The 27,499-nt window shown below is 39.8% G+C and overlaps 1 protein-coding gene across 3 annotated transcripts in view; it reads right to left on the reverse strand.

Moving 5' to 3' along the window:
- Positions 1 to 27,499, reverse strand: part of IPO8 (importin 8) — a 77,147-nt gene that overhangs the window by 14,749 nt on the left and 34,899 nt on the right. For all 3 annotated transcript variants that reach the window (XM_039497785.1, XM_039497777.1, XM_039497794.1), the window contains 14 exons: positions 26,177 to 26,261; positions 23,569 to 23,703; positions 21,246 to 21,345; positions 19,113 to 19,189; positions 16,119 to 16,235; positions 15,365 to 15,454; positions 13,316 to 13,481; positions 12,577 to 12,737; positions 11,580 to 11,705; positions 8,813 to 8,879; positions 7,984 to 8,109; positions 7,394 to 7,491; positions 6,632 to 6,727; positions 4,891 to 5,111 (listed from right to left, as the gene is read on the reverse strand). In XM_039497785.1, the coding sequence (XP_039353719.1) occupies positions 4,891 to 5,111; positions 6,632 to 6,727; positions 7,394 to 7,491; positions 7,984 to 8,109; positions 8,813 to 8,879; positions 11,580 to 11,705; positions 12,577 to 12,737; positions 13,316 to 13,481; positions 15,365 to 15,454; positions 16,119 to 16,235; positions 19,113 to 19,189; positions 21,246 to 21,345; positions 23,569 to 23,703; positions 26,177 to 26,261 (1,665 nt within the window). The remainder of the gene's footprint in view (positions 1 to 4,890; positions 5,112 to 6,631; positions 6,728 to 7,393; positions 7,492 to 7,983; positions 8,110 to 8,812; positions 8,880 to 11,579; positions 11,706 to 12,576; positions 12,738 to 13,315; positions 13,482 to 15,364; positions 15,455 to 16,118; positions 16,236 to 19,112; positions 19,190 to 21,245; positions 21,346 to 23,568; positions 23,704 to 26,176; positions 26,262 to 27,499) is intronic.

Below are 27,499 nucleotides of genomic sequence, written 5' to 3' on the forward strand. Positions count from 1 at the left end.
CCTTATCGAACCCCTCGGCCCCGGCCTAGCCCGGCACCCTTAACACGCTGCTCAGAGCAGCATGTCAGAGCTTTACCACGTTGTATGCGATCCCACGTTATATCAGGGTAGAGGTGTATGTGTCAATGCCTTACAGTCATGTAATGCCAACTCCAAAATAGAACATTGCAAAAATTCAAGAAGCCATAGTAATTAGTGCCTCCACTTCCTAGTAAATTCCCCTTCTTGGACAATAAAGGAGACTAGAGGACTCAAGAATAAATCCATTTTAAATGGTAATACTTAGGAGCTAACCCAAACACTTTCACAAATATAGAATACGTCTTTCCCTATGTTTTCAAGCATTTAAATGAGCAGTTGCAAGAAGGAATGTGTGCTCTTGAAATATATTGTGGTGTTAGAGGTCCCAGAAGGATAGTTGAAACTCAGGCACCAGGCCAATTTTAGTGAATTTGAGACAAAGGAAGAACTGCTTCTTCTTCCTGTCAGCCACAGATGAATAGCAGAATTAGTCATCATCTTACTCAAAGTTCAGCAGTCTGTTATGCTGAGTCTGTATCAAGTATCAAGAAGATTTAACAAACCAAATAGGATATTTTTTGTAGTGGGGAAGGAAGCTCCAGCATCCATCTAGTCTCTCCCCACCACAGGCCCAGACTGAAGCAATCCTTCCACCTGCATGAGGTGGCCTAGACAAAATTCCCTGAGGTGTTCGCTAGTGTTGATCCTGAGTCACTTGGTCAGCAATGTAAAACACTCTTCCACCACACATGCACTTTCCTTGCTACCTGAACAGCACTCTCAGCCTGGAGTGCTAAGGATCCAGACTGTTCCCCAAATGGAAGCACAACATACTACCATAAGGCAAGTCTATTTTTAACATGTTGTGTGCAGTCTTCGTAATCTGCAAGCCCTTCTGTAGCCCACAAATGCTTGTTTCAGTAATAAACAGAAGGAGCTAAAGGATCTTTTCTACTTTAAATTGAATCCTAGGAAATTCAAAGAGAAACCAGCAAGACTTTCTTATACTAATTAGCTGCCTCTGTCGTGTTAAGAATCAATTTTCTTTCAGTCACATCAATGCATTTCCTTTCGGAGTTGCAGCTAATTAGCCATTTCCTTTAGGTTACAGAGTTTGGACCAGCCTGAATTTCCTATATCAGATCTTCTGCTTAAATAAATACAAATCATCAGTTTTTAAAAGATTATGAGTGAAATCCTAGCTCTTTTGATTCCTATTCATCAACTAAACATTCTTATTCAGCTTTTAGAGAATTCAACTATTGATTTATCACATGTCCAAACCAAAATTAAGTTTTCCTTTTCACTTTAGTTTCTGTAGAAGAATCTTTACTAGGAAGAGTAAACACTGAGCATGCAAAATATGGCTCATTCAAATTTCAGACCATGGAGGAAAAGATGGCAAATAACACACGTACACAGGGTTTTACAGGTCTCTTCAGCACCCTCACTCTAATTCAATCTTAAATAACTACACAATACATATTTCAGTCTACATGAAACAATCCAAACAAAGCACATTATATACGTACAAATATGTACCCACAAATGTGCAATATCCAGGGGATACACTCTATTTATGCTTCATCTATACAGGGCAGTCTAATCTAGCTCAACCCCTGCACCCCCACAGATTAGTTCTAGCACTCCAAGTCACTAGCAGCTCCAAAGAGTCACCGTATTTTTAAATAAACCTAAAAGAACAGTTACTTTCTTTACAGTAATACACCAAGTCCAAAGCCGAACAGCTTCCTGCCAGAGCAGAGATGACTTGCTCCGCCCTCTGTGATGTTGTCTGTCAGCACTTGGACTGCAGATCCCTGAAGAGAGGAAAGGAACGCTCTGCATGCTCCGAGTTCCAGAACAGTTACATACAGATGAGCTACTTGCTGAGACCACACGCCCAGAGCCTGTAAGTGCTCTAAATGAGCTGCTCATCCCTGAGCAGAGCCTTGGTTGGCAGAGGGGAGGAGAAGGGTACTCCCTTAAACACCTGTAATGCGTCTTTCCTCCAGTTTAATGGGGACACAACTTCTTGTGGGATTGTTTCCTGCATGGCCATGTGATGTTTGCTTGGCAAATACACTGATTTTAACCATCCTTGCATGAAGCATAGCTGAAGTCTAGCAAACTACATCATGTAGGCATAGAAAGTCATATGACTCAGAAGCATGAGCCATGCTTTTACGAATGTCTTTGAATGAGCCTGCTGGTGGTTGACAAGGTCCACTGTGGTCTGGAATCTTTCTTACGGGAGATAAGCCTTTGATGACTTGGAATTTAACATGGCTAACAGGAGCACTCAGGGATGAAGCCTATTAGAGCCTTTTTCCTCCAGTTCTAAGGAGGCTCCCATTGAATGCTCTAGGAGGAGGAGTTTAAGGCTCTTTTGCCTTCTGAATTCTTTTTAAAAAGGAATGATAAAATTCAACATCTGTTGAGCTACCCACTCCCTCAAGGCAAAAGAGGCATTTCATTTGACCATCCTTCAGTGGAATTAGAGCATCACAAGGAGGGGCAAGTTTTGAACCCCACAGACTTTGCTTCAGCCACAGAAGCTAGATCCAGTACTGGGGAAGTCCCTAACATTAACAAGTCATGCTTTAGGGGGTTTTAAGCCAACAGGCATAAAAATAACCAGAAAAACTAACAATTTATGCTATCTATAATATACTAACTATACATACGAAAGAGATTTAAGTTGTATAGAGCACAATAAAAGGAGACATAGCAAGAGCTGTTTGAAGGAACAGAGGGATGGTTGGAACTGCTCTGCCCCTTATGTCCTTGGTTAAGGAAGGGGAGTGAGAGCATCCAGGGTGCTGGTGTGGACATTGCTGGCCAGAAGAACCCAATCTCCCTCCTGCATCCAGGACATGTGCAAACCAGAAATGGGATCCATGTGGACAGATACGTGAAGAAGAGACCTATCCATCTTTTCTCTTGAAGTACGGAATTCACTCTCCATCCCTCCCCCTTGGCAGTCAAGGCTTTAGAGCAGTGAGGCTTCAGCTCCAATGCCTTGTAATCCAGCACAGCAAGAAACTGGAGCTTTATACCATTGGACAGAGGAGATTCTCAACTTTCCAAACTGACATACAGAAGTGTTTGGCCATGTATAAGAAATGTATATGAATTCCTTAATACGAGATTGCCAACATCGTCAAAAAATATCCGCCCTACTTTTCAATCATCAGTTCAAGCAACCTTTGTAAGTGACACACTTCACATTTCTTTCAAGCTATATTACTTTCCCCAACCAATCCTAACTAAACCATTACCTAACAGACAATACTAGGATGAGATTTTCCATTGGGCACCTGTCTATAGCCAAATTATACTGCAGCAACTGGCCTCTCTGCCACATTGCTATGCTGGCAGTGTTGGTTCAATTGGCAAAATGTGCACACAGGACCTGGAAGTTCACCAAAACCTCTGAGAAATGTTGGGTTTCCCCGCTTTGCTGCAGCCTACAAACTGTTCCCCTTCCCAACTGTGTCCTTTAAGTAATACATTTTAAAAAGTAAAGAAGAGGAAGAGAGAGATAAACCTACCTACTCTACGCATGTGGCATATGCCTTTCAAGCATCCGGAATGTCAAGAGACATTTTACCTCTCAGTTGTTTTTTGGTTATGCCCCACCTGCCTCTACCAAAGTAACCCACGTGCAATATGTATTGTGTTAATCAAAACTGTTTGTGTTGTTTGTCTCAACACACCCTGCACCAGCTCAGCCACTGCAGCCAATAATGCACACATTCTCTGGCTGAAGCTGACAGCAGCGCTAAAGAGTTTCAGCTAGGAGAGAGGGTCAAAGCAATGCAAGGACCTTGGGGAAAAACTCCAAGTAAAAGGAGGAAGAATGAGTGTGGGGTCCTAGAGGACACCCCCAAAACTAAGTAATTTTTCCAGACTACATATGGTACTAAGACTTTACTACACTGTTGTAACGAATTGGCTCAGAAAGCTAATTATATCTCCAGTCTTGGATCGGAATGACTTTCATGGTGAGATGCTGCCCAACATTTAGCCAATAACTGCCTAAGAAAAACAATCGGCTCCACACAAACCACTGCTTCAACAAACTTTAGAAAAAACATTATCTTTCAAAAATATTATGTGCTAAATGTCCTGAATTAAGGGCGCAAGCCATTCAGCATGTAATGGATGTTAGACTTTGCCTTTTTGGGCCACAAATGATTGCAGATACCTACAGCTCGCTGAGATGCCACAGTACGCACTATGTTGGCAATGTCAACCGTGGAGTCCCTTTTGACTCATGAAGCCAGCCAGCCTCTTTTTTGAGGGGGCGGGGGGAGCATGACTAGGAACAGAGTAGAGGATTTTTTTGGTTGGGGATGGTTTGGGTTATTTTAAAAAAATAAAAATAAAAAAAATCTCACACTACATTCAGCGCACTTTAAAAATTTAGAATAGAAAGAAGTTGTATAAACACTCCACATACTCAGAAAAAACCCAATCATTTCCCTGAAATCCTGCTGGGTTGGTTCTATACTTCAGTGACTGAGATCCCCAGCACAGTGCATACTGGGCAGTCTCATGCAGAGGCAGATGTTCTGTAACCTCAGGCACCTGAGAGGCTAAAATTGATTAAGTGCTCAATACCATCTTATACTTGCTATGCAGGATACTACTCAGCATGTAACAGAAAAGAAATACTTAATACGTGCAGGTAACCTTTAACTGCACCACAGCACTTAGATTTTTTTGGTGTGGGTTACTGTTATTTAAACTTAGCTTTGGAATTTAATTTCTTGAATCAATGTGACTAGGGATTCAAAACAAGCTCAGAAATCTGCTGCCAAGAAATGATAAACAAGGATTTTAAGAAAAAGACTTAATACTTGCCCAAGAAAACAATCTGTGTCATTCATCCATTGGTTTATGAACTGCGCTGTGATGGGCTCAGGGTTGTGTGGAAATCTGATGTTCTCTAACGTGTGCAGAAGTAGGTCAGGATTGTAGTAAAGGGCAGCTATGGCAACCTGAAGACACATGGTACGAAGCTCACTTGTTTTAACTCCTCGAGTTAATCGCTCTAGCACAGCTTCTACAAAGAGTGGGATACACTGGGGACACAGGAGGGGAAAAAATTAAATGTTAAAAACACTGCCAGTTTGCATGACAATTTAAAAGCACTTATCAGTCTCGAACCTGCTGAAGACAAAGAGTCAACTGGAAATCTGCTTGTAGCTCATAATAGTACAGTATATTCATTTCCCAATATAAAAGCAAGAGTATACCTTCACCTTAAGACTCTGTTTGCGTGCTTATAAAGCTTTCTAAAACAATTACCCTTTGGACTAAAAGTTATGGCTAATCTCAACACCAAGGTAAAATATTTTGGGGAAATTTGGTAGGATTTGTTTTAGAGTGTATAAAAGGCATTTTCAAGCTTTGGGATAAGAGCTCAAATATATTCTTGTCCTAAGATAAATCAAAAACTTCTTAGTTTTAAAGCTTCACTAGGCATGTACATAAGCCTCAGCAAGAAATATATATTCTGCCAAATTGTAACAAAGTATGGTGAAAAACTTCTTACAAAAGTCTGCAAAGAGTATGGTTATTCAGATATTTGCATTGCACAAGTTTGTATGGCTAGATTATGAAATAAACAGTTCCCTATAAGAAGGTGCAGGTATATCCCATCTTTATGAGCAAGGGAGAAAGTTTTGATTTCAATGTGCAATCATTTCATTAGCAAAGATGTGGCGCTTTTACACATTAATTTCATTGAAAATGTATGTGATTTAATTCCACCCCTTTCAGATTTCTCATTTAAAAAAAAATTCCGAGCAAAATTTTCCCTTCAATTACTCCAGATTTACATGAGTGGAATTCTACTAATTTCAATTAAATTAACTCCAGAATTATCCAGTAAATGTAAGGGTCCAGGAACAAATGGACACAATCTGTTCTTGCTGTGCAGAGCTGGGGCTTTACACAAAAATAACAAAGAAGAATTTAGCCCTTAATGTGAAAAATACACTGCTCCAGATAGTGGTTGAAAATGTGTAGACAAAGATCCAGGAAATTTATAGTTACGGTACTCACAGCAACCACAATCCATACATACTGCAAATACTAAGTTATAGATTTTACAGCATATACGGCAATTCAAAATGCAGCACTAATAATAAAAAAAATCTGAGTTCATATTGCTGTAGGAAACAACTCCAGTAGTTTGACTTGCATGATTAAATTCTAAATCATAGCAATGTATTAAAATTTCTCATTCAATTCGCAACAAAGCAATGCTATCAGGACAAAATTTAGGAAACAGAAAGAGAATCCTACCCAAGGTACCAGTTTTTTATTGTTCAGTTTTAATCCTATTTTCTTGCTTTTTCAAGATGCCATGTCCTTTAATCTCCTCCATGAGAAACAAATCCAAAAAAATCTCTTGAACTCATTTACACTCTGCACAGTCAGTGTGCTGGAGGACAATTCCATTTAGAATATCTGATTTCCTACATTTGTTCCTTAAATCTACATTTTTCATCTACTAAACTCCTATGAATCTGGTTGCATTTATATTGAAGCGTTTACACAGCATCAAATCTATAAAAGGCTGTTTGTAATATATTACCTGGTCAATACACCGCCCTTTGCACTGAAGAACAATTACTTCTAAAAGTTTGGCTGCATGACACTCTGCATCTTCTCCTGCATCTCCAGTTAATACCTAACAACAAGAATGATAATTCAGCCCAACAACATTGTATGCAATCTGCTGTGAAAATACACATAGACACACGAGAGAGCATGTGTATGGAGAGATGTATATATAAGAAACCATGGTGAAGGAGCACAAGACTGGAAAATTCAAACTGTGACCTTAGAGTTTGCAAAATCCATATAATTCTTTACAAATATTAACATTTTTCCATTATGTTATTTCAGTGCTTGTCCTTTTCTTGAAGAAAACATTATTTTAAAAGTTATTATGAGTATCCTTGATAATTGGTATTTTCTGCTATGTGATTTCAGTTTTGGTGAATAATGGCAGATTAATAGTCTGGCAAAGTGAAATCCTGTTTTACACAGAACAGGTACAACATGAGCAACAGCATGGCAAGTTTCTTCCATAATGGTCTATCCACATGCTTCATGGATGAAAGGGGGAATTCAATTCCCATGTCCATTTAAACCGTGGCCTCTCTGAGGAGGAGATCAGTTACAATTGTGGAAATGGTTTATGTGATGTGTCCACTGGGAACCGAGCTAAGGCTTATCTTTTCACCTTGATCAATCAACAACCACCAACTGGCAAGCTTTGGTCACTCTTATTTTGAATATTTGGTGCTCAAATATCAAGGGTGAGGACTATGACAAGGAATACAAGTCTTACCTTTTTACACATAGTGTAAATGATTTCTAAATGTTTTGGATTAGACAGTAAAGTATCAGTGTCGATGGTCACATAATTGTGCATGAGAGGCATCATATCTAAAAAAAACAAGAAAAGATTTTATATAAAACCAAACCCCCCAAAACTCTAACCATTAAGGCCCTGACCCGGCAATGGGATCTACTAGTTTGGACCCCTGAACATGACAGGAGTCCTAAAGCTTCTGCATACAGCTATCTGTGCTAGCAGATGGCTTTGCAAGATGGGATTTTTAAATATAGATAGAGAAAAAGAATTAGAACAGACATAACTACATTTTAGCTAACGAATTGATCGTTCCATAATTTTTAGGATTTTCCTTTGAGCTGTGGACTTACTACAATGTGTAAAATTGACTTATTCGGCCACATTTCTCCAAGCAAAGAACAGTGGCATTAGCTCACCATGTTGGACTGGGGTGTTCACAACAAGGCTCAAGCACGTACTCTTTTCACTAATACAGACTAAAAGGAAGTAACTCCATAAGATTGCGGATGCAACTTCAAAAAGCTAACAGTTACAATGCACTACAGCCTGGGGAACAGTCATACCTGCGAAGTATTCAAAGCAATCCTGCTGGAAAACTTCAAATAGAACGCCTAAAAGCTGCCACATTTGGGGGGAAATCATCTGGCACGTCAAACTGTATGCCAAGGAGAGAATTTCTTCATAAAACTCTGAAGAGAAGAAAATTTGAGGTAGGGGTCTGTAAAAGAGAAGTTTTGCTTGCAAATACCATAATCTCTCAAACACATGCCCTCAGGCCATACAGCAATGAGCAGACAGCTTTGGAAAGGTAAAATGTTATATAGTAAGAGACTGAAGAATATGGACTGAAAAATTCCAAAAAAAGAGGCATCACACTGTATTTAGTTTCTTATAAGCATTGAAAAAATGCATTACCAATGAACTAAAGAAATTGTTTCTAAAACATGTTCACACTTTTTTCCATTCTCTAAGGATTTGTTCTAATTTACAGGCTTTGCCATAAAACTCTAAAGCTTTTTAATATATGGAACTGCTGGGAGCATAAATGTAACCAAAGGTCACTTCCCCTTAATTTCAAATCAAGTTAAAATTTTATAGGGAACTGAGTTTGATGCTTTTCAGTGCTCCAATACACAGAAACGAATGCAATTGAATGTAGTAGTTTTAGTAACATGAAAACAGGAGCTCAGGATACACAAATAAGAACCAAAAATGAACTTCCTTTAGTCCTGAGAGAAGTGGCTTATTCAAGCCTGAGCTTAAATCCTGACAAAGTACTTGGCAGGAAGACAGTACTATTTGCTCTGTTAGATTTAAAAATATTTCATTAGTAACTTTTTTCTGCCATATAAAACAAACTGGATACTTCAAAAAGCCAGCTTCTGCATATACCTATTACGTGTTTCTGCAAAACGAGGCCAATGATCTGTAAACAAATGCTCTCCAACTGTTGAGTTATCTGAAATAAAAATAAGACAGTTTATTTAAAAAGCTACAATCAGAGTAACTGGATCCATCCACTTGATTAATTCAGTTTGACTACGCAGTTCTTTCAAGGAAAAGAGAGTTTCCATCCTGGTTTAAACGCTTTCAACTATCATCAGAATGTTACAGGGACACACTCAGTTATAAGTACTCAGCTATTTTAAAAATTAGTTTTCCCGAATATCGTTCTTAGAACTGCTTACTTAACAGACTGATCATCATTGTAATACTTTCTAACTAATAGTTGCTACCCATACACTAGCTGAAAGCTCTGTCACACTTGAAGAGCAGCCCCTTGTTCCAGCTGCTGCATCCAAAGGGTCTGAAGACAGACCTCTGCACAAAAAACATATAGGAGGGAAGAAAAGGAATGGGGTGAAGGGAAAAAGAGCAAGAAAAAAAGAAAAGATGTTCCTGCCTGTGGCCCATACCGAACTTCCCAGAAGACAGTATATGATTGTGTTGGGGAAAAGGGCGCCATTTGCTGGAATGAGCAGGTTTTACTGTGAGTAGCTATTTTATTGTTGTTGGGCAAGGAGAATGTTTTTAGGGGTGAAAACTGTCAGAGTCACAAAAGAGAAGTGTAGGTCCACATTAGAAGCCTACATAAAACCAACAAACATGGACATTTAATTTTATTAACAGACACATTCATTAAGGACTCACGCCTGCAATGTGTGGAACACTCTGCCCCCAGTCTAGCAAAGCTCTTGAGCATATGCTCAGCTTTAAGCACAGGTAGTCCCATGGAGCATCTTGTGCTTTTGAAAGTCAGGCCAATTCTTTAGGTGCCTAAATACAGATTTAAGAGTCTAATTTTAGGTTCTTTTTCAAATCTTGGCCATAGCCTATTTCCATTAAAAGGCATTAAATTGTAGCGTTCATGTATGTGTAAAAGATCCTGAGATAAAGTGTTAAGCATTATCTTGTGCTGCATACTACAAAACAATGAGCTGCTAATTTCTCACAAAAAGACTAACTTAACATAGATGCCCACTAGACTAAAAGCTGAACAAACCCCAAAGAACAGTATTTCAAGCTACCAGTATTAAAGCTCATTTTAGATCCTAGTTTCCATTCTATTTCTTAAAAGATGGAAAAAGCTCTTTTATGAAAAACTGAAGATGCTTTGAAATCTTAGATGAAATGCAGTGGTCACCAAGAAAATCTTTTCAGACATTTCTTGTCAGATGACTGATATGTCTCAAAAATAGGTTTACTTCTTATGATGAGAACTTGTATAACCAAGGAAGCAGCATGATCTAGGACAGTGGTTTTCAAACGTTTTAGGCTGTGTTCCCCTTTCCGAATAGTCTACTGCAGGGGTCGGCAACCTTGGCCCGCGGCGCTTCCCGCCGCCCCCATTGGCCTGGGACGGCGAACCGCGGCCAGTGGGAGCCGTGGTCCGCTGAACCTGCCAATGTGGCAGGTAAACAAACTGGCCTGGCCTGCCAGGGTGCTTACCCTAGCGAGGCGCGTGCCAGAGGTTGCCGACCCCTGGTCTACCGTATCTACCCCTGGTCTACCCCATCTGAGACACGCACAGGTGACAAGTGGTGAGAGGCACGCAGGGTCATGTTTTCAAACATTCAAAAAAACCTAGAGGAACACTGGGGGGTGTCAGGCCCTGTGCAGCAGGGCTCAGGGAGGGAGCGCCACCTCCACCCCCGACTCACCTCAATGGGCCACCCCAGGGTTGGGGGGGCACAACCAAAAATTGTAATTCAAAGTGGGGTTTGGCCTGAGGTGAATCAGGGGGTGGAGGCAGCACTTCCTCCCCAAGACCTGCCACAAGCAAGTCATGGGGTGGAGGTGGCACTCCGTCCCCGAGCCCAGCTGTGCAGAGCTGTCCCCACCCCAATGTCCCTTCATGCCCCCTTAGGGTGACGTACCCCACAGTTTGAAATCCTCTGTACTAAATAAAATGCATTGTCCACCATTTCAAGATTTTTCTTGCTTACCCACTGACAAGAGCTCACATACCCCATGGGTATGCATACCCCAGTTTGAAAACCACAGATCAAGGACAAAACATCTTCGTGCGGTAATACCAGCTAAGCTCAGAACTACCCAACAACTGTGTGACATTGGGGCAAGTCAACTGACCTCCTTTGTACCTCAATGGACACAGTTGTAAAATCAGAAAAAAGCAGAAGGCAACCCTAAGCTGAGCTTTAGGAAAAAAGTTCCTCCTGCAGATAGCTCATGAATATATAAAGTCTAGAACTCATCCTGCAGTACAATAATATGTTGATCCATCAATTCCATCCAGGTAACTGCTGAGTTCAACATCAAAGTTGCCATTACCAATAATAATCATACTGCAGTTACTGTGAATTATAACAAACATTCTCAGGGGAGAATTTAGCTTAAAATGTATTTGTAACAGTCTGTAACATTTTCTAGTAATAGATTTGCTGTAGTAAAGGCTTAAGTGTTATTTCCTCAAAAATGTCAATTATCTCTTAAAGATGAGTACTGGACAACTGAAAATTAGCATTTTACATTGAGCTTTACATTCATGTTTACTGAGAGGGTCACTTGATCCTAATACACCAAGCTACATAACTATTACATGCTCTTTTCAAATCAAGCTATTTAATATATACATAAAACTGCTTGTTGTGATGAATAAAATGAGAGAAGACTAGATGTGAACTGAGAGTCATCTCACCTCTTTGTGATCTTCCACAACTGTTAGAATAGTGTCAATGGTGTGTAAGATTCCCATTGCCATCACTGTCTTGTCCTCCACTTCCTCATATTCTTCACTCTGAAGAACTTTACCAAATATCTCAGCCTTAAAAAAGAAAAAAGAAGAAGAGAAAAGAGTAAACAGACAGATATTCTAGAGGTAACTCATACTTCCAGCTTGCCTCATAGGAAACTAGGGATTGTCCTTTGACTGATAACGAAGTGGCTGCGGTGTCCTCAAATTATTAAAACATCTGTGATGAAGCCACCAGTGGTGAGAGGCATGCCTGATACTTCTGTAAGGGAACTGGGGAAGTTTGGAACATTGAAAAAACCTTCTCCTCCCTCCTCTGATAAACCTAACTGTGGCAAGTCACTTAAGTTAAATAATCAAAGCTATTAAATATCCTGGCTTCTTTAGAACAACAACAGCTATCAAAACAGTCAAAACTACTGTAATTTTAAGGACTAAGGTTTAACTTTTTGAAGAGAAACTGTCAGGTAGTTTAACCCCAAAATTTACATGGGGGAGGGGGCGAGGGGTGGTTTACAAGAGCTACTATTGATAGATGGGTTTTCAGTAAAGTGTTTTAAAAACATCAGTGAAAACAGCTTATGTGGGAGCTAACACATGCAGTGTATGCAGATCAGAATTTGATGCCATCATGCTACTGCATGAATAGGCACAGGGTGAAACAGACTAGAATTGAAACAGAACAAACTAGATGACGTGTGTAGTTTCATCATCCAAGCTGAAATCCAAAAGGAGACAGAATAAACAGTGAAAAGCTAATCAGATTTTAAAGAGTCTTTATTTTAAATAATCAAAAAAGCTGAAAGCAATAGGTGGGAATTTTTTAAAATTATGATTTTAAACCTGACAGTGTCCCTTTAAAAAAAAAACAAACAAGCTTGCAACAATGTTTAATAAGCTAGGCCTATAACTGTGACTACAATATTGTTCTACTGTCTCTTACCAGGTGTTGTGTCATGTCAACAGCGATGGTAGCTACTTCCTGATTGTACTCACAGATCATCTTCTGGATAACATTAGTAAGATCATCATTTTCTGTCTCTCTAACGATGTGTAACAGCTCCTGCATAACGGGCCTGACATACGGCTTTACATATTCCTTTGCTAATAAGACAACAAAACAAAATTAGGAAAAATCAACTTTCCATAAAAACAAATATACCATCTGTCTCAGTTATCAGGACCCTTACTGTTCTCTTAAGCAAAAACACTTCAAACAATTCATTTCAAGTAAAAGTTGAGTCAGTCTAATAGCGTGTACTTTTTAGATGCAAACATATTACATAATATATATACTTAGACATCTCCCACCACTTAGAATTCTGTCCACAGAAAAGATCTACTTCCATGAGAGACATGCACATCTAGTATCTGGCCCTAAACATACCCATTGTTTCAATTCAATGTTAAAAAATAAGATGCCATTCGGTTTGTTAACTGAATTGTGTTGATTCAGTTTCCTTTTGTTCAGAAACCTGTCAGAAAAATCTGTAGCCAATGTTTCATGATGTACATTGTAGCTAATGGGCAAATTAACTTGTCTAAATGTGATTAAGTGTTCCAGGGATCTATATCTCTAAATGCAAGAAACTGTTTATGGACATCCACAGCAAATTATAGCAACATGTCATCTAGGCAGGGAAAATAATCAGTATGTACTTCAATGAACCGTTGTAGCATACCTTGCTCCTGATTGCTTATTAATGCCTGAAGAGCTATGGCAGCTTCTACTTTGACAGGCATTTCCTTGTCATCAATCAAGCTCTTCTTTGCCAGCTCTACTGCATTCCTTAGGTTGAGTTCATTGTGGAATTTCAAAGTGCTGAATGAATGAAGAACCCAACAGGACTGTCGTACAAGAAGAAAGCAAGTCAGGAGCTACTATAGTTATAGAATTCTTTAAAGAATTTCAGTTACATGCTAACAGTTCTTAATCTGTTTTAAATTGTTGCTCTTTTGTTTGCACATTTACAGAGTATACATGCAATACTACATACCCTGCAGGTTTCACACTACAGTGGTTCTTCTGCTCCTTTCCCCAAACATCTATAGATTCAATATATAACTGTAATTGTTATACTAAACTTCTATCAGGAACAAGAGAGCTTGGGATTTACTTTTTAAAAGTTTTCTTCCTAGGCAACGAGATGTACACTTAGCAGGAAAATTAATCACGCATTATTGATTGATGTGGGCACAGGGGGGAAGAGCTTAGGGATTAAACCCAGCCCATCCTCAAAGAGGCATTAACTGCTCTCTGAAAACTTCCTTAGGGCTGAAAGGAACCTTGAGAGGTCATCTAGTCCATCACCCTGTGCTGAGACAGGACCAAGTATGCTTAGACCAGGGGTGGGCAAACTATGGCCCACGGGCCAGATCTGACCCCTCAGGGCTTTGGATCCAGCCTGTGGGATTGCCATCTCCGTGGTGCCGTGCCGCTCCTGGAAGTGGCCGGCACCATGTCCTTGCGGCCCCTGGGTGTGTGTGTGTGTGTGTGCGCGCTCTGCGTGCTGCCCTCGCCTGTGGGTTCCACACCCGAAGCTCCCATTGGCCCGGGCAGGCAGGGAGCCTGCCTTAGCGGCACAGCGCCTCTGCCACCCCGGAGCCGCTCCAGGTAAGCGGTGCCGGGCCGGAGCCCGCACCCCTTCTGCACCCCACATCCCAATCCCCTGCCCTGATCCCCCTGCCACACCCCGCACCCCTCCTGCACCCCAACTCCCTGCCCTGATCCCCCTCCTGGCACCCTGAACTCCTGCTCTGAGTCCCTTGCTGCACCTCGAACCCCTGTCCTGAGCCCTCTGCCGCACCCCACACCCCTCCTGCATCCCAACCCCCTGCCTGAGCCTCCTCGTACACCCCGCACCCCTCCTCCGCCCCAACCCCTTGCCCCAAGCCCCTTCCTGCACACTGCACCCCCTCCCACACCCTGCACTCCCTCCCGCACCCCAACACCCTGCCCCATTCCCTACATTCATGGCCCTGCATGCAATTTCCCCACCCAAATGTGGCCCTTGGGACAAAAAGTTTGCCCACCTTGGTTTAGACCATCCTTGACAGGCGTGCCTAACCTGTTCTTAAACACCTCCCGTGATGGAGATTCCACAACCTCACTTGGTAACCTATTCCAGTTCTTAACTATCCTTATAGTTAGAAAGATTTTCCTAATAGCTAATCTAAATGTCCCTTGTGCAGATTAAGCCCATTACTTCTTGTCCTACCTTCAGTGGATATAGAGAACAATCCAGATTTAACAGCCCTTAACTTATATGAAGGCTTATCAGTTCCCCCCTCACACTTCTCTTCTCAAGACTAAACATGCCCAGTTTTTAACATATCCTCACAGGTCAGGTTTCCTAAACCTTTTATTATTTTTGTTGCTCTCCTCTGGAGTCTCTCCACTTTATCCACATCTTTCTTAGAAGTGTTGTGCCCAAAACTGGACATAATGATCATATAAGGACCTCCAGAGGTTACCATATTTCCAGTGCTCAAGTTTCCCAATTTGATCAAAATAGTGAGTTGAAAGTGAGCCATACAGAAATGGATCACCTAGAATTTCAAATGTCTATAAATAAGTTTTACTGCCTATCATTTCAGATAAAATTGAGAAGTAAATTATTGTTTGAGACATGTGGGAACTGCTACATTTCAGTCTGTTATTCAGAGTGAAATAAACCTGAAAAGAAAATAATCTGACACATATTGCAGTCTATAAACTTTGGTGAACTTACTCTTGCTCTGAGATACCCCAGGTTAGACATGAACAATGGAAATACATGATTCTGTAGCATCAGCTCCATCTGATCCTTGAATACACTCTTCTGTTGAAATAAACAAAAAATTAAGTTTGGAGCAGTCTTTATTTTTGGATATACTGTATTATTCAGTAACCCATATTAACTGTAAAATCCGGACTAATAAAACCATTCTCTGCCTTCACATGAATTATTTCTATCCCATTAATATATGTAGAATAATTTCTAGATGGCATTTTGATGTGGGAGCAAGAGGCACATATTGAAGAATAGGAGGCTGGCAGGCTACACAACATATTGCTGGAACACTTTAAACATTATTTACAGAACCAGAAGAAGCCTATAAGTGCAGGAGCTGTTTTTTGCTATGGACAGGTGTCATGGTAATCAGTGTGTCCAAGGTTCCAATTGTTGCTGGAACATATTTTGTAACATGGTCCCATTTCATCAGTAAAGCAGGACAGCACAAGGAACTGTTCTGTAACAAGGCAGGTAGTCTGACAGAAAGGGCTGATTGTAAAATGGGAAGAGAAAGAAGTGGTTGAAGTAATTTTAATTTATTTTTTTTAAGAAGAACTTCAGATTGGTATTTTACAGCAAAAATCACTTCACAGACTTCATAAGTGTGCTTCCGGGCTAGCCACACTTTAAAAATTAACATTTTGAATTAAAAAGGACAGTTGATAACAGATTCTGATCATACACATACTGTATGCCCTCATCCATTTACCTTTAGTAAAATATCTGCTAGAGATCCCATCACGTGCAATGCTCCGTCTTTCTTTCTAGGGTCAATGTTTGGTTCTGTGAGGATCTGATAGCAAAATGCCATCATCTTCGGTAATACCTAAATATAGTAAGATACAAACAGAAAATGGAGGATGTGGTGTCAGTGAACTATTTAAATCTGTTTATTAACATCTTTCTTTTAAAGTTTGAAAACTCAAGAACTTAGAGCTTTCATATAGTACCAATGTGAACTAACCCACATTGTCCATAATGTATTATGGCAATCTCTTTCCAGTTAATGTGGAAAGCCCTATTATAAGCCTCTTTTTAATCACAACCCTCAAATTTGTCAAAAATAGATGCATCTACCAGAAATTTCACATTACGAATCATAAGTGAGCTAATTTTCTTTGAAGTGTCAAAAAAAATGTACAAGAGGTGATTTGGAGATACAGGGGTTCACACAAGGCAGTAATCTCACTTATTAAATATCTTCCCAATTTCTTTTCTGACTCGTTCTATATAAATTCCAGAACAGCGAGGTCTAGAAACTCCAGATTACAACCAATCTATTGGTTTTTACAAGACTTGGAAAGGTCTATTGGCAGAATCGTTCATTTAATGTGGTTTCACATATATTATATGCTTGCAGACTTCATGAAATAAAGACCCCAATGCAGACTCCTACAATGGGGATGGTGGCAGGCAAGGAACCACGTTGGGGCAGGTGAGGGGAAAGATCATAGTCTATATAAGAAAGTAGATTTTGCGTGTTCAGAGCTGCAGACTTGGTTTGACTATAGAAACAGCAGCCAGACGCTTCATATTTATTGTGTCTCAAATGACTTCCAGTATCAAATGTGCTTTGTTCTAACTACTAGCCCTGCAAAGTCAAGTTGGGCATTCAGGGCCAGGCTGGCTTATGTCCTTCTCACACGTCACCAAAAATAATGGAACTTCTGCTGGAAAGTTAGGTCCTCATTTAAACTTTTGCACCCCCTTCCCTTTCAACTGTTCAGAACTTAGTAAATAATTCTAACAAACATGCAGACAAAGGAATCAAATTTAGCTCACTTCATCTTAGCTGTGTACTTTAGTCATTAAAGTCAGAAGAGAGAATTCTGAATAAACAAAACAAGCAGATCCACAGGCATTTTTGCTGTCACTTTTCAGAGCAAAAGTGCACACTGAAGTATATATCAAAAACTCAAATTGTTTGATCTTACACAAAAAGGTAGGTCAGAGGAAGGGTCAGAGACAAAGTTGGTTGTCTATCCTTAATACTGCATCTTTACGTTTTTTAATTCTTGATTTTTTGCAGTCTAACCTAAACAGACTTTTCAGGATAATACCTGTGTTCTTTAAGAAAACTACAACATTGTCTCAAAGGCTTTTTCGTTACCTAACTGACAGATATTTACAACCTTAACTGAAACTCAGTGAAGTTTTTTGCCTGGTAAGAGATATATTTAACAAATTAACTAACAATGAAAAATGCATCTGTGCAACATGAGAAAGTATACCCGTCTCCGAGATGCTTTGCATTTGAATTTCTTGATTTATGTTTAAAACTTTTAGTCTTAATGTTGCCTTAAAAGGTGGGTTTTTTTGTTTTTGTTTTTTGTTTTTTAAAGAAATAGGTTGTGGGCAAAGAAAAGTTTCATATCCATTTCCAGCCAACTGTTCTAGAAAGATAGTAAGAGCTTGAAAAATTTACTCATACACCTATCAGCTTGAAAGACCAGAGTACTTGGCCAGGAAAATACTTGCCCTGTTATACCGCATAAAACCATAACCCTTGCCATTTAAGGGAATATAAATAGTCTTATACTGTTTATCATGCACCATAGTGAACATCACTGCCAATCAACTTAATACACTTTAAAATGCAACTTACTCCATCTCTCTTGCTTTCCTCATACCTTCTATCCTTTCCAGGTTTCATGCTATTTTTCCATCCCCCCTTCTCTCCCTCCCTATAAAAATTCATGGTCTATCCTTCCTTGGCTGTCTTCAGTGTCTTTTTCCATACACTGTGTTCCCTACCTTCTCTTCTATAAATTGTTAGCTCTCCCACCAACTTCTTTCTAAATATAGCATTTTTTTTAATATATCATCAAGCTCTCTTCTATCCACTCCCTTCATCTGCTGCTACCCCACTCTCTCACACAGTGTTGAGAACATGACCACATATCTTGTAGCCAAAAGACTAAACTGCTTAGCCAAAGACTGATATGAAAATAGGGGAACACTCTTGCTGTTCAGAAGCAACATTTAGGTGAGAAATCAACCCACCACCCAGCTGTTGGGACGGGGAGGATGTTGGAATTCCTACCAAGGTGCTACCTGTAAGCAAGCTCTAAGAACAGTCTGCCATATTTACCTCTGGCTAGTAGGTAAATAATACATTTGAATCCCTCGATTCTCGCTGCTGGAAAGGAGAAGTATTCTCTCTTGCTACCCAAGAGCATTCCTGGCTGCTGCACGGTGATGGTGTACAGGGGTCTCTCCTACTGTCTGGGGTCTTCCTCCCCAGTGAATAATTCTCATGCCTGTTTCTTCTGCTCCTGTCCACAGCTTTCCCAAGGAACAGCAGACTGAAACCAACTTGATTCTCATCAGTTTCACTGCTGCCCACAGGATTCTAAATAGCAACAGTGAAAAACTAACGTGAACCAGGTCCACTTCTCCCTTTGCTGTAGCTTAGGAAGCTCTGAGCCCCAGAGACCTTGGGGCTGTCTGCCTGCAGACTTGGGAAGACATTAACTGCATCTGTTCACACTCAGTTCACATCTGGAAGGTGAATCTTTGCAACCATAATGACTAGAAACTTAGTTTAAAAATAGAAATTGAAGTTTTGATTACATGGAAGTTGATAGCACTCATTCATTGCAGGGTAGATTCTTCAAGGCTTGAGGATAATACAGAACCATTTGAGATAGACAGATGCCCTTTTAAAGAAAGAATAATTTTTTAAAAAAGAATAATTCAGTACCTCTTTTCGCTTCTTTGCTGCAGTGTAGAGGAGATTCTGGGCTGCTGTTGTAGGGGATGCATAATCCTCAAACACATCTAACAATGTTTAAAGAAAGTGTTTTCAGTCACTGAGTACAATTTAATAATAAAATTCTCACAGATCATTTTCAAATATATCTAGAGCAAGAGCTTTGGATGGATGTCACAGAACCAGGGTGACAAAAGAACATTACATTTATTCATGTTCTTCTTCATGCTCTGGACTATGATAACTGAGTTTCGATCACCTTTGACCAGTGTTTATTTTGTCAACTATCTTCCCAATATACCAAATATCAATCACTCTTTTTGAGAGACTTATTTTTTCTGTGGTATCTAAGATATCACAGTGTAGTAAATGGCGGAAAAATTTGTAATGATGACATTTACAGTAGCAGCACCAATATGCTGCAGTGCCATGTGTATACTGGTGAAGTCCATTATGGTTTCATGGCACTAAAAAGAAAAAAAGTTACAGACCTTATGAAAAACTTCATTAAATCTAAATGTATTTGAATTTAGGGTACTCTTGAATCTATGGCTATACCAAAGAACTAAAAAAAGCTGAATTTTTTTTTACATCCTTGATTGTAATTAATCCTCCTCGAAACACACTGTAAGTGTATTGTATACCCTATAAAATTCTTCTATTTTGCAAAGTATTGCTACATTTGCAGCATCAGATAACAGATGGGATAATCAATGAGGTCTAGAAATAAGAAGGCAATTCCTATTTTTCCTGGTATCGCCCAAGTAAGTCATAACAGATGAAGAATATTAAATATACCGTCAGAACTGAATTTCCCACCCTGAGTATTTCTCCCTAAACTTCATTCTTTTTTCCTTTTACAAATGAAAAATGCAAAGTCTAAGTGCCATAGCTACATAAGAAAAAAATCAGAACTAAATGCCTGTCCATGAAGAATTGGATTCAGATGCTCAAGTCTTGGCTACACCTCTGCTCCCTGAATATTAATATCTTATGATGCCTCATTGTTCTACAGTACCTCTTTCTAGGTTTTATTTTCTACTATTCCAAGAAAATCTAAAGGACACTTTTTTTAATAAAATGCTAGCCAAAAGTTAACCTTTTTTTTTTTAAACCTTAATTCCCTCTGTGATGCTTAGTTTTGGGGATTTTTCCAACAGGATTTCCTATACTATTAAAAAACAAAACAAACAAACAAAAAAACTATTCTCCAGTAGGACTACTCCTGAAAGGGGAATAAGGGATTTATAATATGGCCCAATGCGATTTATACTTTAATTCCTACATTTGTCTTTTGAAAGAATGCATATTTCTAATTATTTCAAAAATGTTAATACAAATAAGTGGCACTCAAAATGTACCGATCTTCAACAGGGATGGAGTATGTCAAGCCCCCTTTGGTCAACTAGAGTTTGCACTGCCTTACAATAGGGTCTCATGTCTAAGCATAACAGTGATTCAGTACTGGGCTTTAAAGGTGCGTTTAAGTGAGCAAAATGGAGGAATCTAAGGGCTGGTCCACACTAAGAAGCGGGGTCGAACTAGGATACGCAAATTCAGCTACGTGAATAGCGTAGCTGATTTCGAAGTACCCTAGTTCGAACTACTCACCCGTCCAGACGCCGCGGAATCGAAGTCCGTGGCTCCAAGGTCGACTCCGCCACCGCCGTTTGCAGTGGTGGAGTACCGGAGTCGACCGCGGCGCTTCCGGAGTTCGAACTATCGCGTCCAGATTAGACGCGATAGTTCGAACTCCGAGAAGTCGAACTCACCGCGTCGACCCGGCTGGTAAGTGTAGACTAGCCCTAAGAAAACATGCATCAGATGCCTAAGCAGCAAGGGGAGGAAGGCAGGAATAAAGTGAACAATCAAGCTTGGTCTGAAGGGGTAAGAAACCTTTCTAGAGCCAATCTTACAAATATAACACATTATTTAAATGGACAAAACTAGCTTATTCCCACTTAGGCTTTAAAGAACAATTCACTTCACTTTTAGAGTCTCCCTCGAACTCTGGTGAAGATACAACTACAGTGGCATAGTGGCGAATACAGTTTTGTAATTCAGGGATCTATAACGCACAATTACAGCAAAAACAGGGAGCAAACACCAAGCACAAACATTTACCAAATTTCATGCGAATGTACTCATATGGATCCTCTTGCCACAGCTCTTCATCCTCATCTTTATAACACATTAGGGAGAAAATCACTTCTTCAGATATACTCTAAAAGCAGAGAAATCAAATATGTTCAAGTGCGCAGAACATATTTCAAGTATAGCTTCCCCCCACTCAAAAGGTCTACTGCATTGTACCTTTTCATAAAGTTAGTTTAACTAATCCTCTTAAACTATTTTTACTGACTGGGATAATCTTACAATACACACATCGTGTTTTTCAAAGGACTCAGAAGGCAGCAATAAATTTGACTCCACCATACTCCAGTACAACACAAAAAATATACCGCAGGGCACAATCTAATAATAGCAGAACATATCATTCTGTGGAGGATTTCACAATGTGGCACTAAGATGAGAGTAGATCTTTTACTTTCCCCTCATCTTCCTAATACTCATGGGATTGATCTTCTGATAAGTTGACTAAACATGGGGACTTTATGATAGGAAAACAAAATATGGAGATGAAAATCATTTTCTTTAGCTTTTTCCACGTGTTCTAATGACAAAAGAAGTGGTTAAACAAGAGCTCATTCTCTCAGTTTTGTCTTCCCTTCCTTTATCTTACAGTGCAGAAAATGTTCAATATCCATAGTTACAATCATAGAATCATAGAAATGTAAGACTGGGAAGGATCCCGAGAAGTCATCAAGCCTATCCCCATGCGCTGAGGCAGGACCAAGTAAACCTAGAGCATCCCAGGCAGGTGTTTATCTGACCTGTTCTTAAAAACCTCCAGTGATGGGGATTCCACAACCTCCCTTCAAAGACTATTCCAGAGTTTAACTACTCTTATAGTTAGAAAGTTTTTTCTAATATCTAACATAGATCTCCCTTACTGCGGATTAAGTCCATTCCTTCTTACCCTACTTTCAGTGGGCATGAAGAACAATTGCCACCATCCTGTTTATAACAGCCCTTAACATATTTGAAAAACAGTTCTCAGGCTTCCTCTCAGTCTTGTTTACTCAAGACTCAGCATGGCCAAGTTTTTTAAGCGTTCTTCCTAGTTCAGGCTTTTTAAATCTTTATCATTTTTGTTGCCCTTCTCTGGACTCCCTCCAATTTATTCCCATCTTTCCTCAAGCGGGGTGCCTAAAACTGAACACAGTACTCCAGCTGAGGCCTCACCAGTGTCAACTGGGACAATGACCTCCCATGTCTTATATACAACTCTCCTGTTAATACACCTCAGAAGGATACTAGCATTTTTCACAGGTGCATCACATTGTGGGCTCATATTCAATATGTGATCCACTATAATCTCCAGATCCTTTTCAGCAGTACTACCACCTAGCCAGTTATTCCCCACTTCATAGTTGTGCATTTGATATTTCCTTCCTAAGTGAAATACTTTGCACTAGTCTTCATTTGAATTTCATCCTGTTGATTTCAGATTAAATTTTCAAATTTGTCAAGATCCTTTTGAATTCTAGTCCTGTTCTCCAACGTCCTTGCAACTCCTCCCAGCTTGGTGTCATATACAAATTTGATAAGCATGCTCTCCATTCTGTTATCCAAGTAATTAATGAAAATATTGACTAATACTGTACTGATCCCTGCTAGGATGTGTCTAGTGGCACCCCACTAGACATACCCTCCCAATTTGACTGAGTCCCATTGATAACTACGCTCTGAGGATGGTCTTTCAACCAGTTGTGCACCCACTTACAGTAATTTCATCTAGACTCCATTTCCCCAGTTTGCTTATGAGACTGTCATGTGGGACTGTGTAGAAAGCCTTACTAAAATCAAGATATATCAGTTCTACAGTGTCCCTTCCATCGACTAGGTGATTAACCCTGTCAAAAAGGAAATTAGGTTAGTCTGGCATGATTTGTCCTTGACAAATCCGTGCTGGCTATTCCTTATAACCCTCCGTGCTGGCTATTCCTTATAACCCTCTCATCCTCTAGGTGCTTACAAATGGATTGTTTAATAATTTGTTCCAGTATCTTTCCAGGAATCATACCAAAAGGCAAAAGACTGAGTAATCAAAAACATAAGATTATGACTTCATTGCAGGATCAAGAAAAATAAAAAGCTGTTCTGGGAGGTAAAAAGCTCTTATTCAAATGCAAATATCTACAACAAAGGCAAAAGGTAAACAGAAAAATAAAGTAACAAACAAGTACACCTCTGTGAAAACTATTTTTCCAGACTGACTGCAGTGAGAGAGATTCTCCAAGCCCCTTCATAAAAGCGGAAGTCTTAACTACAGCTCATGCCAATAATGTTATTTAAATGTTTATGACTGTGTTCTTGCACTGACCTGTATGTGTGGCTTCATCTGCTTCCAAGTTACAGAATGACTGACCCCTTGGTTCAGATAGTTTAAGATTTGCTGAAGGACACGAGGAGCAATATATTCTTTTTGCCTGTACTGGTCTAAGATTTTTAAGAGAACCTAAGGGAATAGTAAATGTATTTATTTTTAATGAAGCATGAAGATTTTAACAAACAATGTAACCATTTTATAGTGAAGACATTTTGACAGGTCAATTTCATTTAAGTAGAAGCTCCTGTATTATCCAAACATCAGTAATAATTTAAACATTGAAGTTCTGAGACCACAAACCTTTACTACCAGGAATTCTCCCACAACAGAATTACTAGCAGTAGTGAGATTCAACACATGCATAAGTGTTTGCATGATTGGGGCATAAAAAGTCTCAGCACTCAGTGGAGTAAGTTATGCCTTCATTTCTACAGATGGGGAAAAGTAAAGCACAGATGTTAAGGGCTATATGTTCAAACTTCAGTAACTGAAGGTAGGACCTACATCTATACAAAGGATTTAGGTCACTAAAATTTAGGTGACAAATTTTGAGAAATCCAAATTTTAAAACTGAGCTCTAAGTGACTTCACTAAGGTTGCAGCGCAGTGTCAGAACAGGTAGGCACTAGCCTCCCTTAGCTGGGCAGCACCGCTGACAGGACTTTTAACAACCCGGTCGGCGGTGCTGACCGGAGCCACTAGGATGCTGAGCAAGGTGACCCAGTGCCTTACATGCCGCGACCCAGTACTGGGTTGCGACCCAAACTCTGAAAAACACCATACCAGATCACATGCATTCTCTTTGATTAGAACAGCAATCCATTGCAACAACTGGGACCTTTCATTCTACAGTATTCTTCTATAAATAGGAGGTTTCTGTGTATATTGCAAGCAAGAAAATATTTACAGTAGGTCACTATAATGACAGGACACCTATTATGAGTTAACAAGGATGGAGAACTGGCAAGTACACAAATCACAAAATATTCTCTGGTCATTTATTTTCAAAAGGGTAGTTTTGTTTCATAATAATTCTTCCTAGTAGAGTAGTAAACACACTGTAGCATATTTTGTAACATATACCTTCCTCTAGGGCTCCCTGGGAGCTGGGTCTTATATTTGTCATTTCTACTACGTGCTCTTTGGGGCAGGAACTGTCTGTATCTCATACAGTCACTGACACAATGTTAGCACTTAACAAGCAATAAATATATAATGAATACTTAGCACTATGGTTTCACTACAGCCTCAATACATCTGAGAAGCGTGGTGAATCATGAACTTAAAAGCTAGAAATGGAAAAGACCTATGTAGATCAACTAGACCATTTGCCTTAGAAGGCAAATTGTTCCCTAAGGTACACTTCCTAGTCTTTTAGAGAGTCTAAGTTTTAAGTATTTCAAGTGACAGGACAGTTTCTCTTTCAGTTTCATCCATTACTTCGAATTGTACCTCCGAAATAATTTATCTCCTTTGATGTTTAGCTCTTTCAAATGTACATAGAATTATCATGTCCTCTCTCTACTGGGCTTTTTAGCCAAGCTTACACATTTAATCTCAACCTTTTTTGTGCAGAGAAAGGCAATTACATTTCACAGAGATTTCAATATTTGGTTTCATTCTGATTTTGACCAAAGCTTTTAAAGTTCTCTATAAAAGCGAAGGCAGCCCAGACTCTGGGGCAGTCTGCCTGGCAGGAAGCACCAGAGATGCAAACGCTGGAAGGCCAGGTTGCTGAGGAGCTGTGAGCTGGGACTCCCAGGCTCTGAATTCCCTGTACTCTCGCCTGGTGGGCCAAAGGTGAGCTGGGAGTCTGGAAGCCTTGACTGAGCTGGGAGCCTCGGAATTTGGGAGTCATAGATCTCAGGGCTTCCAGCTCCTCTGCAGTCCTCCTGGCAAGCTGTGAAGGAGCCAGGAGCCTAAAAGCCCTAGCTGAGCTGGTTGCTCACACCTTGTCAGCTCTTCAGGCAGGCTGGCAAAGAGCTGGAAGCCCAGAACCTTCAGCTGCTGAGCTGACAGTACACTAGGGAGAGTGACAGTTTCAAAATTTGCATGTTTTTCCATTGCAACTTTGTCAAAAATCAAACCATCAAACCTCCCTGCATTCTCCAATGGAAAATCATTCCGTCTGAGTATTTCCGATCAGCTCCTAACTCCCTCCAATCTGCCTATGTCTTCCTGGTAATGACACATCCAGAACAGATTTCAGTATTGCAGGGTTAGTTGCAGCAGAACCATGCAGGAAGCATGACCTGGAAATAAGACCTTCTTCGCTGTGATGCCTCTATGTAACCAGCCCAAATTGCATCAGTCTTTTTACTAGCATTTCCTGCCTATTGCTCTTATGTTTTTTGTAGCATTGCAGATTTTCAGATTTTTCCCTCCTTTTGCATCACTGCAATTTGGATTATTTCTCCCAAGATGGAAATATCATTACTAACAAGAGTTCCAAGCCATTTCTCATTGATTACGATGTGTATTTAACCATTTTTTTGTGGTTTCTTTAAAGCGTCCTATGTCTTATATGAAGACGCTACAGGAAGGTAACATGGTTGTTCTGTAGAAGTTATCCTAATTCAGAAACAAGAAACAACATCTTTACCTGTTGGATTCCCACAGCGTAGGTTTTTAAGAAGAACTCTGAAAATTCAAAATATTCTTTTGTTACATTTCCAGGACTTCCATACCTTTAAACAAAAAAAGAAAACAGGTATTTACACTTTTGAAGCAAAGTTTTCTGTTTACCAGGACAACATAGTCCTTGATTAAGCTTGCAAACATACAAAAGTCATTAAAGCAGAACTCATCTTTCACCAGAGATATATACACTGAATAATCTCTTTCCACAAACATCATTCTAGGCCATTATATCCCACACAATGATCCATTTCCCCATTTTTCTTACCTATGCACAAAGTACAATGTTGTTTTGTAACCAATAACTAAAGTTGCATTTTTGTCACAGGATATATGAATTCCATAGTGTTTTTTGTTTTGTTTTTAATATTCATGCGTTGATATTTCGGAATTTAAGCACGGGCAGGCAGATGCAGTGATGAAAAGCTGAATGAATTTTACTGGAAGCACTGAGAACTAGCAAGTGAAACCGGACTGTACTGAAGCCTGGGAGAGCAGGAACTCAAATTAGAGCTACTGGTTTGTCACATGGTATCAGATCCACATTCAGAATCGGACCAATAGGCATTAGAACACCAGTTTTATCAATTATATGGTTTTTAACAGTTTTATTGGAAAAGCATATTTTGCTTAAAATACTGCAACTTGAGTTTTTTAAATTAAAAACTATAAATTTGTGATGTTTGCCTTTCTCCATAATCAGAGCATCACTTTGATTTACTGTAACAAACTAATAGCTTTATTTATGAAAGATAATGGTAGCAAAGCACTAGCTTGCACCACCTTCGAAGCAATCTCAGCTCCTGCCAGCCCAAGGTTCCTCAAAAACGTCACTGCACCCTTCACTAAGCAGGGTAACAATAGTATTATGCTTACAGACTGTCAGATGAAACACTCAAATGGAAATTGATGTTTAAAATAATAGCATGCATATAAAAATGTTCATTCCTCAAAGAGGAAAAACAAGAGCCATCACACGTATAAAATATATTCTATTTTAAATGTTTAGTTGATGTGAAAAGTTTCTAAGCTGCTCTAATATTCATGATTGTAAATGCATTCCTAATAACAGAAGGATGGTGGACAGGGATAGAAAGTGTTAGGCTTCCACAAAAAGCCCTAACTTGGAGTTTCTAGTTTCTAAATCAGAGGTGGACAAACTACGGCCCGTGGGCCATAACCGGCCCATGGGACCCTCCTGCCCAGCCCCTGAGCTCCTGGCCTGGGAGGCTAGGGCCCCTCCCCTGCTGTTCCCCCTCCGCCGCAGACTCAGTGCGCTGTGCCACCA

The sequence above is a fragment of the Mauremys reevesii genome, linkage group 1 (genome assembly GCF_016161935.1).
Source record: "Mauremys reevesii isolate NIE-2019 linkage group 1, ASM1616193v1, whole genome shotgun sequence".
Classification (NCBI taxonomy): domain Eukaryota; kingdom Metazoa; phylum Chordata; order Testudines; family Geoemydidae; genus Mauremys; species Mauremys reevesii.